This window comes from Rhinolophus hipposideros, assembly GCF_964194185.1.
Source record: "Rhinolophus hipposideros genome assembly, chromosome: 23".
In the NCBI taxonomy this organism is placed as follows: Eukaryota; Metazoa; Chordata; class Mammalia; order Chiroptera; family Rhinolophidae; genus Rhinolophus; species Rhinolophus hipposideros.
Window position 1 is genome coordinate 30,541,608 of NC_138069.1, and position 16,490 is coordinate 30,558,097.

Sequence of the window (16,490 nt, forward strand, 5' to 3'; positions counted from 1 at the left end):
CCCCTTGACTGTAAACATCATGAGGGCAGGGACTGGTTCATCTTGTTCAGCAGCTCTGTGACCCCAATACCTGACACAAAAGAGATGCTCAATAAATACCCAACTCCCCAAATTTGGGTAATGGCAAATACTTGAAAAAGTAAGAAACAATGATTTGCTCCTGATCTTAGGTTGAATATAACTACTCATCATCATGAGCAATTCTAAATACTCATGAAGACCAGGGAGGAGGTACAGGAAGTTTGGGGTGCTGAATTCCATTGGAAAGGGAAAGCTCTTCCTTGCTTTGGGGTGGCATGTGCCTTAGTCTACCTAATAGCAATAGAGGATTACTAAGGAGGAGTCAGGTCAATATTACCAGAGGGCTAGAAGCTTCAAGAATTATGAATTATGCACTCTATACTCAGTCATTTCAAAGGCAATGTTTCCCAGTGTGTGTTCTATGACACCCGAGTCCCAAGATATACTCCCTGAAGGAAAGGGTTCTGTGGGCCATTAGTTTGGGAAACACTGATACTACATTGCTTCCTCCTAAAACGAATCATATATTAGCCCATTAGAGGCCCCGAATTATTTGTTCAGGAAAAAACTTATATAGTTTTGGGAAACTCTAGGTTAAATTTATTAATCCACAGACGATCACACTCCCCCACCCCACCCCACCCCCGCTTCTGGGGAGTCAGAGGAACAATATCCCAGAGAGCTTGTTCTGGGAAATGGTGCTTTAGGGTGCTGGCGGCTTGGCACTGGTGCACTGGGGAAAATTGAACCCCAGTGGATCTGCACGGTGAGACTCTGGCAAAAATCCCTGGCACAATGCCTAATACTTTAATGATTCTAAGCTGAGAGGTTTACTGAAAAGCTCACTGAGATTAAAAGCCATAGCTTCCACCTGCAGAACTGCCCTGGTAAGAACCTCCACACAGCCATGGTATTAGGAGCCTAGGACAGGCACGAGAGGCTGCAGACGGCAGCTCACAGAAGCCCCAGGCAGTCAAGTGCTGGGTGCCCTGCCTTGAGGGGGTCCAGGGACTGAATGCAAGATTAAATCCCTTCATAAAAAGTAAAAAAAAAAAAAAAAAAAAAAAGATTAAATCCCTTCACCCCTGCCCCATCTCATTCATACACACACACACACACACACACACACACACACACACACACACACATAATTTTGGAAGCTCTTAATTCTCTGTAAACACTGACCTGCTTCCTTCTTGGGAGCCCCATGTTGCTATTGGGTAGACTGAGGCACATAACACCCCATGGTGTTTATCTTTCCCCTGGAATTTAGCTCCCTGAGTTTCCTGTACTTCCCCTCTGGTCTTCATAAGTATTTGGAATTGCTCATTATGGTGAAAAGTTTTATACACCTTTCTGTTATATATATATATATATATATATATATATATATACACATATATATATACATATATATGTATATATATATGTATGTATAATTTGAAAGCACACACACACGCACGCACATTTTCATGAACTCGCCAGACACTGTCTTCCATGCATTTTGTCCTTTCATCCTCCAACAAGCCCACCAGCATTCCAGCATCCCAGACAAGGACAGCTTAAGAGGCTAAGCAACCTGCTTAAGGTCACCCAATTAATAAATGACGGATCTGAATCTGGGTTTTCTGACACCATGCTCTTAATGCTATGTTTTGGGGCCACCACAGGATAGTTTAGGTTTGTGTTTTCCTTCCAAAATGATGTTATATTTAACCAATTATAAAATACCTAATCACAATAGAAATTTTAGAAAATACAGATGAGTACAAAGAACATTAAAATCACCAGCAATCCCACCAGCAGGAGATCATTTTGAGTACACGCACGTCAGTATGTGCCCTTCCTGTCTTGTTTCTCTGTATATCCTGACTCCCACTTCTCTCTCTCAAAGGACTATCACCTCCCTGACCGCTATGGCTATAACTCAATTTAGGTTCTCCACCCTAGCACCCCCCACCCTGAGGTGGGCCCAGGCAGAGAGACTACCACTAACATTAGTACCTAGGAAACCGAGGCTCAGAAGTCCAAAGGCCAAGGTCACATTACAGGTTGGTGGCAAATCATGGACTTGGACATGGGAGGGGCTGGCCAATCCCTCAGGGGTGGGACACAGCTTTGAGTGTGACATGCACTTCATAAACAGTGCAAGGTACAGAGCAGGGTTGAGCTGTTCTCCCACACTAACCACTGAAAGAAAACCACTCTGTTCTCCTCCTCTGCGTGTCCCACCGTGCTCATCCTTACTGGTGCCCTCCGCTTGCTTCCTAAGGGAAGCTGGGCCTCCATGCACTGGGCCAGCTGCTTGGGAAACAGCTCCAGGGGTTGAGTCTGCCTGAGAACAAAGAGTAGCAAGCAGTGAAGTAACACCATGGGTAACCGAGGGGACCAACAGGAAGTGGAGACTTGCAAATTGAAAGGGAAAAAGAAAGGGGAGGGGGTGAGTAGGTTCTTCAGAGGCCTCTGAGAGTAAGAGAATACACACCACCACCGAGACTACACACCACCACCGACCTGGGAGGCCCTGCGAGGCCAGAAAATCACCTTCCTTCCCCTCACCATCCCATTGCTTCATACACCCAAGGAGGCATTTTCGGTAAAGAATCAACATCTCTGCAGGAACACTATTTCAACATTGTTGAGAGGATGGCCAGTGACATCCCCTCCTTGCTGACTTCTGGCCTCTAGCTTCCTCCCAGCAGTGAGGAAGGTCACCGACAGCCACCACTCCTCTCACTGGCCACCTGAACTCAGCAAATGGCAGAGGGACCAGCTCTGGACACACGCCCTCATTCCCAGGAGCCAAGGCCACTGTCCTTCCAAGCATACTCTGCATTAGGCCTGGCTATAGCTGCTGGGCATCCAACTGTAGCCAAAGACATGTCTGCCCACCCATCAGTGGGCCCTTCCTACCCCTGCCACTGAACCCTCCCAAAGCCTCCACTGACGACACTCATGGTGTTTTTATAACCCCCGCCCCCAAGTTCTTCACTTTGGCAACTTGCTAACATGGCCATATACCTCACACCTTCCGGCTGTGGGTGCCCCTCATTCTCCTACGTCCTCCATTATCTAGGGGCAGGTGTCACCTTCCATACATCCCCTGGGTGTCTGTAACACGTCCCACCCTTGGATCTCTCTGTCTTTCCTTATAGGTTACCATTCCTACACTGCGGCCTCAAAAGCTCTTTGTTCCACACGTCCAGCTTCCTTCTGATGGATTCTCTCAGGCCCCTTGACCCTAATACGCAGCTCGAAACCGGTCAGTGAAGTGACCATTACCACCATCAACCACCCTAGTCACCCCTGCTGATCCACAGTCTAGGGTTTCTGCAACTGTGGTCAGTTGACCACAAGCATTGGGATCTCCTGGGAATTTATTGAAAATGGAGGCTTCCTCCCTGTACTGAATTGGACAGTGTCCCCCTCTAAAACTCATGTCTCCCCAGAACCTAAGAATGTCACCTCATTTGGAAATAGGGTCTTTAAAGATACAATCAAATTAAAACGAGGGCCTATTGGATTACCACTGGCCCTAATCCAATGACTGATGTCCTTATTAAAAGAGAAAACAGAGACACACAGACAGACAAAGACGAGGCGAAGCTGGAGACCGGGAGAGGCCATGTAAAGACGGAGGCAGAGAATGGAGTGTAGCAGCTACAAGCCAAGGAACGCCAAGGATCGCCAGGAACCAACAGATGTTAGAATAGAAGAGGCAAGAACGGATCGTCCCCAGAGCCGCTGAAGGGGGCATGGCCCGGATTTTGAACTTCTAGCCTCCAGAACTGGGAGAGAATAAACTTCGGTTGTTTTAAGCCACCCAGTTGGAGGCAGCCTAAGGAATCTACATTCCCCATTTCCTGACTTACGGAATCAGACTTCTTGGGCACGCAGCTAGGCACCTATCTGCATTTTATAAGCCCTTCCTTTGAGCCTGATGCTTAACTGTAAGCTCCGTGAACGTAGAGAATGTTGTTTTCTTCACCACTGACAGTCGTGCGTCACTTCTTGACAAGGATTCCTTCTGAAAAACGCGTCGTTAGGCAATTCTGTCGTGCAGACATCTTAGCGTGCACTTATACACACCTAGATGGCACAGCTGACTACACACCTAGGCTACAGGTAGAGCCCATTGCTCCCAGGCTACAGGCCTGTACAGCATGTCACTGTACTGAATACTGTAGACAGCTGTAACACAATGGTAAGTGTGAACCTAAACATAGCTAAACATAGAAAAGGCACAGTAAAAATATGGTATAATAGATAAATGGCACATCTGCACAGGGCGCTTACCATGAATGGAGCTTGCAGGACTGGAGGTTGTTCTGGGTGAGTCAGAGAGTGATTGGTGAGTGAATGTGAAGCCTAGGACACGACTGTACACTACACTAGACTTCAGAAATACTGTCCCACAAGCCCTTACATTGAAACCATTGAGAAGAAACTGACTGGGTAAGGCGTAAATCACCGTCATAACGATGGTCAGGAGGGGGTAAAAGACCTGAGGATCAGTAGGAATGAGAAATCAAGAGAGGAAGGTAAAGAAACATAAGGGATTGTCACGGCAATGTGGTTTCAGCTATCGCCTGTTGGAGCAGTGGTCAGATTAAGGAACTTTGTTATGCAAATTCATAAAAAAGAGGTGTTTACCACGGAGAGGGCATAGAATTGTGCACTCAGTATTTTGACTTTGCAAATTTGGTTTTGGTTCCATTGACCCAATCTGGCGCAAAGGGCTCTCTTTGGCACCAAATTGGTGAGAGAAATAAAATCCATGCTTTACGTCATTACAACCTGAAAATATCTCCAAAGTGCAGGGACAGGCTGGCTCCATGCCACCACTTTATTAAAGTGGCAGTGGTCCTTAATTCTTGTGAAGGTCACTCCTATGTATCTGGGTCCTTATAAAGGATCGTAAGTCCTCAACAAAGAACTTACAGCAATGTACTCTGAAGACCACAGAGGTAGATCTGGGAGGGTTGTAGCACCCTCGGAATATGTAGTGCTGGGGGGTGAGGGGGAGAAGCTGCTCGGTGCTGAAACACTTCAGAGGCTGACTGGGGATATAATCTCTGCACTCAAAATTAAGGCGCTGTGAGGGAGGAGGACTCCACTGCCAAGCCCCACAAATACTGCTCCTGTCAGAGAAAGAACAAAATCCTCCTAGACAATATAGCCTTCCATTTCTTACAGGAAACTCGGGTCCATTCTCATTGTATGCGACTGCTGTTGTACATGCAGTCTGCTGTTGACCGAAACGTCATTATGTGACACAATACACTAAATCCCCTTTGGCTAGCAGTGCTTGGTATGTGGCTGGCCGCTAAACATGATGTATTGAGGGTAAGAATGAATGGACACTGATGTTCAAGAACTACTAGTGCTTCGGTCAGGACACTTAACTTTTCTTTTTTAAAAAGAACTCTAATAATCACATGAAATAACGTGCATCAAGCATTTAACAGTGTCTGGCATATCGTAGGTGCCCAGTAAACTCAACTCCCTTAATTTGGTGGGCAGTGGGAGTCTTCAAAGATTACATAGAAACTAACAATTACTACCAGGTTTCCCCGAAAATAAGACCTAGCCAGACTATTATATTATATTATAGACCCGGTCTTATTTTACTATAAAATAAGTAAAATATTACATTAATTTTTGCTCCAAAAGACGCGTTAGAGCTGATTGTCCAGCTAGGTCTTATTTTCGGGGAAACACGGTATAGAAGGAGCTTTCTAAGACCAATGCGCCCTGTGAAAAAGGCCAGTCATGCTCAGCAATGGAAAATTACTTTGTTCCAACTACTATGAAACCTGAAATCTTTCATTCCATTTGACACTATTTCCTAAAACGCTCAAGTCTCCCCACTTCCTGCCCTGGTTCAGATGCCATCTCTTTGGATCACTGTCAACACCCAGTCTCCAAGGCCATTTCCAGGGATCCGGCACACTCTCCTCACATCCTCCTGACAGCCCTCCATGTGCCCTCAGGACGAGTGCAGACACCTAGAGAGACCAGCAGCCCCAGAGCCAATGCTCCTGACCCATCTCCGTCTCCTCCCCACTCACCAGACTGCCCCTCAAAGGTCACTGATGCAGGACCATCAGGTGCTGCCCTGGGCCCTGGTGGGTGAACCTCCTCCACCCCTCTCTGTCTAGAAAGCTTGTTTCTTCTTTGAACCCGGCTCACACAGCACCTCTTTGAAGCTTTTCATAGCTGCCTAGGCAACTGGACGTCACTGTTGGTACAGTGGTTAAGAGCCTGGGTTCAGATCTTGGCTCTGCCATCTACTAGCTGTATGGCTTTGTGTAAGTCACGTATGTATAGATGTATTTGCTTGTTTATTTATTTAGAAGTTTTATAAGAGTTTATTTGAGCCAAACGGATGACATATGCTGGGGAGCAAGACCTCCAATGCTCCCGAGAATAACATGTTGTAGCTTCTTTTATGCATTTGAAATTAAGGATGGGTCATAAAAGAGATCACATGGAGGTGGGAGAAAGCAAAGCGGGGACTGAGTTATAGGACAGTTTTAAGATCGTGTGCTCTCTTGAGGTGTGTTAAGCCATGATGCACAGAAACCATGGGCAGGGCTGGCTTAAGGCAAAGATAAGCCTTTTACTAAAGAGTCACGTCTGGAGCATGACTATCCATCATGACCTGCCCAGTTAGGAATTTATGATCAGAGCACCCTGTGAGGTTAGTAAGTGATTTAATTCTCTAAATTTTAGCAGGTCCCATCTGTAAAATGGGGATAATTACAGTACTTACTAGAGGGAATTGTCTGAGGCCTTATGATAATGAAAGGGAAGAGCAAGCACTCATTAATGTGGACAACCACTACTGACACTGAGGGCCTCCAGAGTGGGGCCCATGGCCTCTTCTGGAGAGCCTCCCCCGGGTCTGCAGGGTACATGTGGGGCTCAGTAAATGCTCAATAAAGAGGCTGCCTGCCAACCAAGCCACAGAGACCGTCCAAGGAAGCAAGCCAGAACTCTGCTTTCCCCAGACTCATAGCCAGCAAAGGCTAGCCGTGCCAGTTTCCTCCTTCCCAACCAAAATGCCGAATCCCGTCTTCCCAAAAAGGCCCCCTGACACCTAGGAAGATGTCTCTAGTGGTTGACAAAAACTCTGTCAGAAACCACTTCACGGCCCATCTTAAAAGTAACCATGCAAAATACACCCCAAAGCATTAAGGAATAATGGGGTACTGTGCTTGTAACTTAGTACCAAAAAAAAATGTATAAAGACAGGAAAAGAGAATGGTAAGGCAAGTGTGTTAAAATGTTCACAATTGTGGGGGCCGGCCTGGTGGCTTGGAGCTCCGTGCTCCTAACTCCAGAGGCTGCCGGTTCGATTCCCACATGGGCAGTGGGCTCTCAACCACAAGGTTGCCGGTTCAACTCCTCGAGTCCCGCCAGGGATGGTGGGCAGCGCCTCCTGCAACTAAGGTTGAACACAGCACCTTGAGCTGAGCTCCCGCTGAGCTCCCGGATGGCTCAGTTGGCTGGAGGGAGTCCTCTCAACCACAAGGTTGCCAGTTCGACTCCCACAAGGGATGGTGGGCTGCGCCCCCTGCAACTAGCAACGGCAACTGGACCTGGAGCTGAGCTGCGCCCTCCACAACTAAGACTGAAAGGACAACAACTTGACTTGGGGGGAAAAAAGTCCTGGAAGTACATACTGCTCATTCCCCAATAAAATCTTAAAAAAAAAAAAATGTTCACAATTGTGTACTGTGCTGGCAACTCTTCTGTACGTTTGAAATTATTTCAAAACAGAAAGTGAACACAAAAGGAGATAGACCAACAGGAGATTTCAACTGTGGAGCCAATAGCTTAACACCCCCCACCCCACACCGACATGCGCCTTCTCACCTCTTCATAGCTGCTCAGTGTCAGCCCCCTGAAGGGGAAGTTTGTGTTACACCATCACTGATGTCAAGACTGGTTGCAATTCCTCTGCTTGTCGAAAGTCAGGTTCTGGACAGCAGATTGCAAAGTTTTAAGGCCCCAGCTCTCCCACTTAATAGGGGGGGCTTGGCCAAGTGCTCAAGCCCTTGGAGGCTGTTTCTCTACCTGAAAGATGGAGTTATTGGCAGCTGTTCAACCTACACCCTCCCTGCCCCCCTGCCCCTTGAGACTATTTCAACAGTGAGGTCCAGGAAGACAATGTGTGGGCTGTAAGGTACTGACCCCAGATAAGGTGTCTGGGGTGTGCGTGCACATACCAATGAGGGGGCCTCGTCTGCAGGAACTGCTCAGAACTGGAGAGACACAGCCCCTGCCTTTCTGCACGGGCCTGCTGTCTAGGGAGCGAGGTGGATCTGAATCAAACAATTGCATTTATAGCTATATAATTATAAATTGTGCTGAGTGCTAAAGGAATAATCCAGCATGATCTGAGAACACACAACAAGGGGACCAGCCTGACCTTGTCTGGGACTCAGGAAAGACACCTCTGAGGAAGTGATGTTTGAGCTGACAGCTAGAAAACAAGTAGGTTAGAATCCCACAAGTGAAGGGAAGTATATAAACCAAATGTTAATAGAGAACTTAAGTTGAACAATACCATGAAGAAATAGGACAAATCAAGGGTAAATTCATCAGGATAAATGATCTGGTTTCTCCAAAAATCAATGGCATGAAAAATATTTTTTTAAGGGGATGGGAGGCTGGGAGATCTTTAGAAAATAAAAGACTTAGAGTAATTTTTAAGGAAATGTAATACATGGACCTTATCTGGGTCATGATTTAACAAACCACCTAGGAAAGCCATTTTTGAGACCACTGGGGACAGGGCAATAGAACATATTAATGAATTGTTCATTTTGTTAGGTATAATAATGGCATGGTTATTACATTTTTTAAAATCCTTTATCTGTTAGTGGGTATTTACAGGTAAAATGACATGCTGTCTGGGGACAGATGAAACAAGTACTGAAGCTGGGTGAAGAGTACATAGGAATTCATTCTACTATTCTATTTTTGCATATCTTTTAAAATTTCTATAATAAAAAGTTAAGGGAAAAACAGTGGTACACTCCAAGGAGTCAGCAGTGCTGAGTTGTTTGGATTTTTACAATGATCAGACAAATCAATTGTCAATGAGTACAAAGTTGTCTAACACATCACAGCTAATAACTATGCCACATTTTTAGTCTATGGATGAACCACAGTGAAACCGATTTCCTTCTGATGACATTTAGGTTCTTTTTCAACTTTTCCTTCCAATAATTGACTCTCCCCAATTCCTGATGCTTCAGTGCTGATGATTCTCCCTTTCCCTGTCTCCCCCCACCCACCCACTAGAATCAGGGGATGACCATTTCTGGACCAAGTAGCTGCTGGTACTAGCGCCGAGATCTCTATCACAAAGAAGGCCCAGGCTCCAGCACCATCTGCTCCAGTGACCTGCAAGGAACCCAGTGCCTTAGGACAATTCAAACTCAGCCTCTGTGTGTGTGTGTGTGTGTGTGTGTGTAACAACTTCAAAAAAATGAAAAAAGAGCTGACCCAGTGTCACCTCCTTCTGCCAGGTGCTCAGACACACTGCAGAATGTTGGCTGCACTTCCTTTACCCAAGGGGCTGTGTGGTTTAGGAAGACAAAGAACAAGTCCAGGGCAGGGGCACAGGGCCAGTTCAAAGCCTTTAATGCCCTCCCTGCACGTAGAGAGCACAGGCTTCCCAGCCAACCAGAGTGCTAGCCAAGCCCCTTCCCCACCCCACAATCCAAAGGCTCTAGAGGCCCCAGAGGTTGATGACGGAGTGCGCCCACACCCACTTTCTCCTAGGACACCTGGGAGGCAGGTGGGGCAGGGATCACATCACTGTCCCGGTTTATAGATGAAAGGAAAGCTACGAGAATATACACTTCTTCCACAGATAAGATACATATCTTGGCTGAGTGGTGTGGGCACACTGAGCACTTCCGTACTCTAAGACATAAAGGACGCGAGAGAGGACGCCAAGTTCTGATTCAGTTTTCCCCCAGCTTCCTACAGAATATAGATGAGCCGCTGGAGTAGGGGAGTCTCTAGCTGGACGCCACCTTGAATGATATCTCATCCAACCCCTCCACTCCATTTCTCTTCCAGTCCCCCATCTTCCATCCCCTTTATGTATTTACCTCCAGGGGCAGCCCAGATCATCCAACTCTGCAGGTTGGACTGCAAGAAACGCCTCCTTCTACTAAGAGCCTCATCCTTACCTCCAGAAGGGATCCCAAGGACCAGGTGATTAGGGTCTCGCTGGAGCACCACAAGCATAAGAGAGCCCTGTCAGGGGGTAGGTTAGGGAGAACCCCGATCTTCTAGAACCATCATAACACAAACTAAAATACAGAGCCTACAGTGTCATGGATGGCAGAGCCTCGATTCTTCCCTGCCCTGTACTCCTTTTCTTGGCTAAAATGGTTTTTTTTTCAAATAAATTTACACTCGAGCTCAGATACAATCACCTGTTTGATTTTAAGTCAGTTACTCACACCCTCTGAGTCTTGCAATTTCCCACCTATAAAATGGCATCAATCACAGCAATGGGGCAGACATGAGGAACAAATGAGCTAATGTACAGGGGTGTGCTTGGCACACTGCCTGAAACAAAGTGCTCAATAAACAGTAGCCACTAAACATCATTTTTGTTGGTGTTTTGGAAGATCTTTGTATAAATCTAGTCACAAATCAGTAAAAATGTGCTTTATCCGTCCACTGGTTCAAGAAACCGTGGTCTCACACAGCTCAGGTTCTCTAGGTGTGCAAGGGAGTAAGCTTCAGGGAGTAGAAAAAATGCACCGGGTGGCTGGTTGTTCTGCAGATCTTAAATCTAGGACAGGATGAGAAGACAGCTAAGGTCTTCCATGACTCCAGTCCTGGGAACAGGCGAGCACCCAATGGGAAAGGAGGGAGCCTGTGGCGTGCAGTCTCCTCCAAGCACCAAAAGACAAAGCTACCAGGTCATATCAAGTACGGCTTGTCACATGGCTTTGAGAAGGTGGGAATTTTTTCCCCTGCAAGTATCCCCAAAACTCATATTCAGAAAGTCTTCCACACACCCAAGAAGCCTTAAATCACAGAGTGAGTGTCTTTAAACCTTCGTTTACTAACATAACCATTTCCATTTAATAGGAGTGAAAATTAAATTGACATAAATTGACATAAATTGAAAGGAGACCAGACCAAGTTCTATCTATTTTGTGCTCCTTAGGAGATAAAATTTGGGGAGAAGAATGGAAACTCCTGGCAAAAGTCTGGGAGGGATAATCTGGATTTCTATTACCTAGGCTCAACCTACAGTTCTTTCCCTAAGATCCTTACGCTGGACTTTGGTCCACACCAGTAAATCTGCTCTTGTGCGGAATTCCACTTCTAAACCCTCCCCTTATCCCTCTCCTCCCCCCCCCCCCCGCATTATCTGAGAGAAGAAGGTGCGAGTCTGTAGGAAGCTGGGAGGCAGCCTCCACCTGTTCCTGCACCAGGCACCACAGCCAACATCCTGGCTGTTCACAGACTGCCCAGGCCAGGGGGCATCTTCTGGCATTCGCTAACGACCCGACAAGGATCTCCGGGAAACGTTCTAGCACGTCCATTTGACATGCCCCAGAAGAGTCCCTTGGAGCCTGGTCCTTCCCTTCTGTGCTCTCCCAATGGCTGTGCCCATAGCAGGTGAGGCAGTGGACACGGCTCAGGCCCTTTCCACACCAGACGCGGGTCCGGGAATGCTGAATGGAATACCAGATGCACCTCATGCCTGCATGCAGCTCAGTCGAGTGGGCAGGAAAAGTTACTACATAGGGACAAGGACCGTGACAGAAATAAGCATGAAGTTAGGGGCGGGGCATGTGGTGGAGGGGAGAAGCTTTAAGAACAAAGAAGGTGGCCCTCAACCTGTTGTTCGACTCCAGACCCTATTAAGTGTACACTTTGGGGGATGCGTCCTTCTCATCATGCCACACAGATTGGGGAGTTTCTGTCTAGGCACTGAGGCTCGGCACTGAACAACACACGCACAGGCCTATTGTTGGGGAGGATATATTCTGGTATGGAGGAAAAGATCATCAAAGGAAATAATTCCCAATGCTAGTAAATGCTGTAGAGAAAAACAAGACAGGAGGATTTGATAGACTGACACAGAGGAACAGCAATAGAGAAAAGCAGACAACAAATACAGCCAGTGCAAAGACCCTGAGACACACATGAGCTTGACTTACTCAAGGAAGAAAAAGGGGGTCCGTCTGCGAGGGGGTAAGAGACAAGGCAGGCGAATAGGCCAGGGCTCGATTGTGTCAGGCATTACAAGTGGTGGTAATGACTGGGAATTTTATTCTAAGTGCAATGGGATGACACTGAAGGTCTTTAAGCAGGGAAGTGACACACGCTACGTTCTGACTATTGTGGAAGGATGGATGATGGAGGCCAGGTTTAAAGAGGTTAAATAACCAGCTCAGGTTTTTATGGCCATTACTGGTTTGCATTCAATACCAAGGTTCATTTCCATGTTGTCCCATTTTACATACTGTAGTATAATGTTATACTGGAACGTCACATCTGACAAAGTGGGGTTCCCACTATCTCCATGACCCCAGCCCGGCTTCTTGCATTATCAGTCAAGTAAAGATAACTGCCCATGGTTATGTGACAATTCAACAGCATATATATAGTAACTTGCTTTGTATTCATCTGGCAACGTTCAACACATAGTATCTACTGTGTGCCAGACACTTGTAAAGTGTCTGGTGTTAGGAATATATTATTAGAGATGTTTAATAAAAAAAAAAAATTACTTGTCTGGGAAAAATAAAGGGCCAGCCCTCATTCCTTAAGAAAGAAGAGAACAGTGTGGATACTGGGTTCTCGCTAGTCTTCACTTTTCTCTGCAAACTCTCCATTAAGTCAAATTTTCTTGAGAAGCATCTTCTTTGAACAGAGAGAAGAAACAAAGAAGAAAAATAGTTAATATACTGGGGAGGTGAGACATTATAACCAAAGTAACCCAGGATTTACCCTGTAAGTCCAGCTTCAAGTCACAGGTAAGCCGGAGCATTCACCCGACTGAGTTTTCTACTTCTAACCTGTAAAACCTGGATAAACCCATTCTCCTTCAAGGTAGGCAGCCTAGTTGTGAACTGGCTCTATGACATGGGCGAAGACAATTAATGGGGACCTGCCTGCCCTGTTCCTTTGAGTGGCTAGAGGAGAGATTAGAACACGCTCACTTATTTATAAAAGATTGGGGATTCTCAGGGAACTGAGCTGGTTGAATTTACACTGTTCTCAGAAATCCTTCCTGCTAGAAAGGGGCAAATAAGGTCAAAGTCGTTCCTCCTAAGCTATGAGCAGAACTGACAACCACTGGAGCCCCTGATAAACACGGAAGCCCAATTTCCATGGCAGCCCTCACTAATTCATTTAGCCCTCACCTCCAGAAAAGGACCAAGACCGAACTGCCTGGTCTACTACCCCACTTTAATCAAACACTAAGACCTGGATTTCTTCTCCAAATGTCCAGAATGTGCTGCACCTTGGCCATTCTGCTCCAGGGAGAAGACCCAGGGAAGCAAAGGAAAGTTACAGCCCGGACAAGCAACACAAGGCAGAGATGGACTAGTAGGTACAGGAAAAAAGAAAAAAAAAACTTAATTGTGACTGGAAGACAGCTACTTCCAAATGAGGAAAAAACTTTGTATAGCTACTGACTTTTAAAACAGAATTCCATAGATATTGGGTACAAATGCACTGGCTGTGGGACCTGTCTGTGTAGAGACCCAGGCACCCCACTAAAAAAACCTCACTCTCCCTGTACTGGGTTGACTAGTGTCCTCCCAAATTCATGTCTACCTGGAACCTAGATTGTGTCAAATGGACATATCTGGAAATCGGGTCTTTTCAGATGTACAGTAATTAGTTAAATTAAGATAAGGTCATATGAGATTAAAGTAGACCCTATTCCAATGACTGGTGTCCTTATAAGGAGAGAAAACAGACACACACACATACAGCTAGAATGCCATGTGACAACAGTCAGACATTGCAGTGAGATCTACAAGCCGAGAAACGCAGAGGAGTAGAATGGCCTGGCTGAAACCTTGTTTTCAGATTTCTGGCCTCCAGTACTGGGAGAGAACACATTTCCATTGTTTTTAAGTGCCCCCATTTGTGGTACTTTCTCATGGCAGCCCTAGGGATCTAATACACTCTTATTTCACACCTGTTCCCCAAACCCACGCCTCCCAGTCTCATCCCTGGAGCAGGAGGCAAGACACACAGGCCATGCCTCCAGCCCACCTGGCCTTTTCCACCTTCTCAGTGCCCATCAGCACTTCTCTCTTTGAGGCGAGGGGAGTGTAGGCATCACATTTCAGCTGCCCCCACCTTCTGCCACCGGAGGCAAACTGGCAGGGAGTGTTTGTTTTCTCTTCACATCCTCCTAGATTTATAGCCTCTCATTTAGATTAGTGTTTCTAACATTTTATTCAGTCCCATCCGAGAGATATTGGGAGAGCATAACTATGTATTATGACCTTATACTGTCATTTACTTACTATTTCCTAATATTGAGTCACTGCTTTTACTTTATTTTAAAAGGAACTACTAAAATCAGCATCATTTACTCTACGAGGAACTTGCTTACATACGTCTTTAAATTGCACATTAAAATATTTTTTAAGCCCACTCATGTACCATTTAAAATGATCTTGGGTGAAAATACTGTGGGGAATACCGCCTTCAAGAGTACACAGTGGCTCTCTCGGTTTAGCTGGTTTGAAGCTCTGGGTTCCTAATCAGAAAAACCAACTTAAACTCTACAATCTCGTTTCTCACCCGGACTCTCCGGGAAGGGGCTAAGGGCAGGAGGAAAGAAAGGCACCGGGAGTTCCCAGTTCGCCCGCGGGGTGACCTGAGCAAGCCGAGTCGAGAGCAAAAGGGGCTTTAAATGCCCAGTCGTGCGAGCGACACGGGCGGGGAGGGACTGACCTTCTCGCGCAGGGTGCAGTGGACGTCCGAAGCGACGCGCCCTTCCCACCACGGCTCATCCATCGTCGCGTGTGCAGCGCCACGATCCGAGGCTACCCGGCTCTCAGGGCGCACCCTGCGTGGACACGAGCTACCTCAGCGGACGCGGCGCCCCCGGGCTCTCACCGCCCGCATTCCCATTCGCCCCCCGCCGGGAGCCCCCCTCCCGACCAGCTCGGCAGGGCTGGGGGGTCGCCGCCCATCCCGGGAAGGCTGCGGTGTCCCCTCCCCTCTGTCCGTGGGACCTGGGGCGACCTGGAGCTGTGCAATCACTGGCAGAATTGTCTTCCCTTTTGCAAAAGTTGCAGAGAAAGTTGCCGACTCCGCTAGCCCGCCCGAGGCGGGGGCTCCGGCCGCGGCCACCGGCTCGCCGTCCCCAACTCCTCCCCCGCCGCCCAGCCTTTGTCCTGCTCCCACATCCTGCCCTCGGGCCGGGGCGAAACTCACGCATCCCTCTCCGGCGTGGGGGGCTGCGGGCGCCAGGCCCCTCCCAGCGCTGAGCCCGCCCCCGGCCCTCGCGCCCGGCGCTCCACGCTCTCGACGGCCGCCTCCGCAGCCCCGCTCGCCCCCGCGCCGCCGCGCCCCTGCGTGCGCTCGGGTCCCGCGGCGGCTCGCAGGCTCCGGGCCGCCGGGGGCCTCCCTCCCTCGCTCCGGGAATTGGGGGCCGGGCCTCGCGCATGCGCTGCCGGCCCCCGTACCCCGCGGGGCGGGGGGCTGGGAATTGGAGTCTTTCTTTCGCCTGCGCTGGCTCTGTTTCCTGCCCGCCCTCCTCCCCGCCCGGGTGGAAAGCTTCCCCTCACCTTGGCGGAGGCTCGGGGTGGCCTCCTGAGCACCCCACGGGCTTACGCGGGGAGCGCAGGGAGCGCGGCGCCACCTGCGCGCACCACGCGTGAAACGCGCGGGCAGGATGCGCCAGAAAGTTCTGTCTCCTGCGTGCGCTGCTCTTGTCAACGTTACGTAGGTTCCACCTGTTTTGTTTTTGTTTGGTTTTTTTTTTTTTTTTTGAACCTGGTCTGCGATGGGAGGCAGATACGGACAATTCTCACGAAAGCTCCAGAAAAGCCACTCTCGGTTGTCCACGAATCCTTAATTCTCATGGACGCTCAGTAAATCAGCTGGTATTTATTGTGCTACTGCAAAGTACAGGTCTATGCCGTACACTGGAGGAAAACCAGTCTTTGGGGAGGGACCTGCGGGTGGAAAGCATTGTCTGTGTAATTCAGTTGATTGTTTTCGGAAAGGTTCTCCCTTGAATCAGCTCATCTGATGGCACAGCATCGGCTGATTGTTTTTTGTGATACTTTTGGAGACTCACAGACCCGTTTCAAATCCACCTACCAACTGGGTGGTATTTGCCAAGTTCCTCAGACTCTCTAAGGCTGGGAACCTTCATGTGTAAAATGGGAATAAAAATTGCACCAACCTGTTGGGGATATCTATCTCTAAATAAGATA

General features: G+C 47.9%; 1 protein-coding gene across 2 annotated transcripts in view; it reads right to left on the bottom strand.

Annotated features, from left to right (window-relative positions):
- The window catches only part of CCNJL (cyclin J like), a 44,406-nt gene extending 28,830 nt beyond the window's left edge, over positions 1–15,576 (bottom strand). The window contains exons 1-2 of one of the 2 annotated variants that reach the window (XM_081035313.1): positions 15,484–15,576; positions 14,998–15,112 (exon numbers count right to left, since the gene is read on the bottom strand). In XM_081035313.1, coding sequence (XP_080891439.1) covers positions 14,998–15,060 — 63 coding nt within the window. In that variant the 5' untranslated portion in view covers positions 15,061–15,112; positions 15,484–15,576. The other variant, XM_081035314.1, reaches the window with a different exon arrangement.
- Positions 15,577–16,490: the final 914 nt, after the last annotated feature.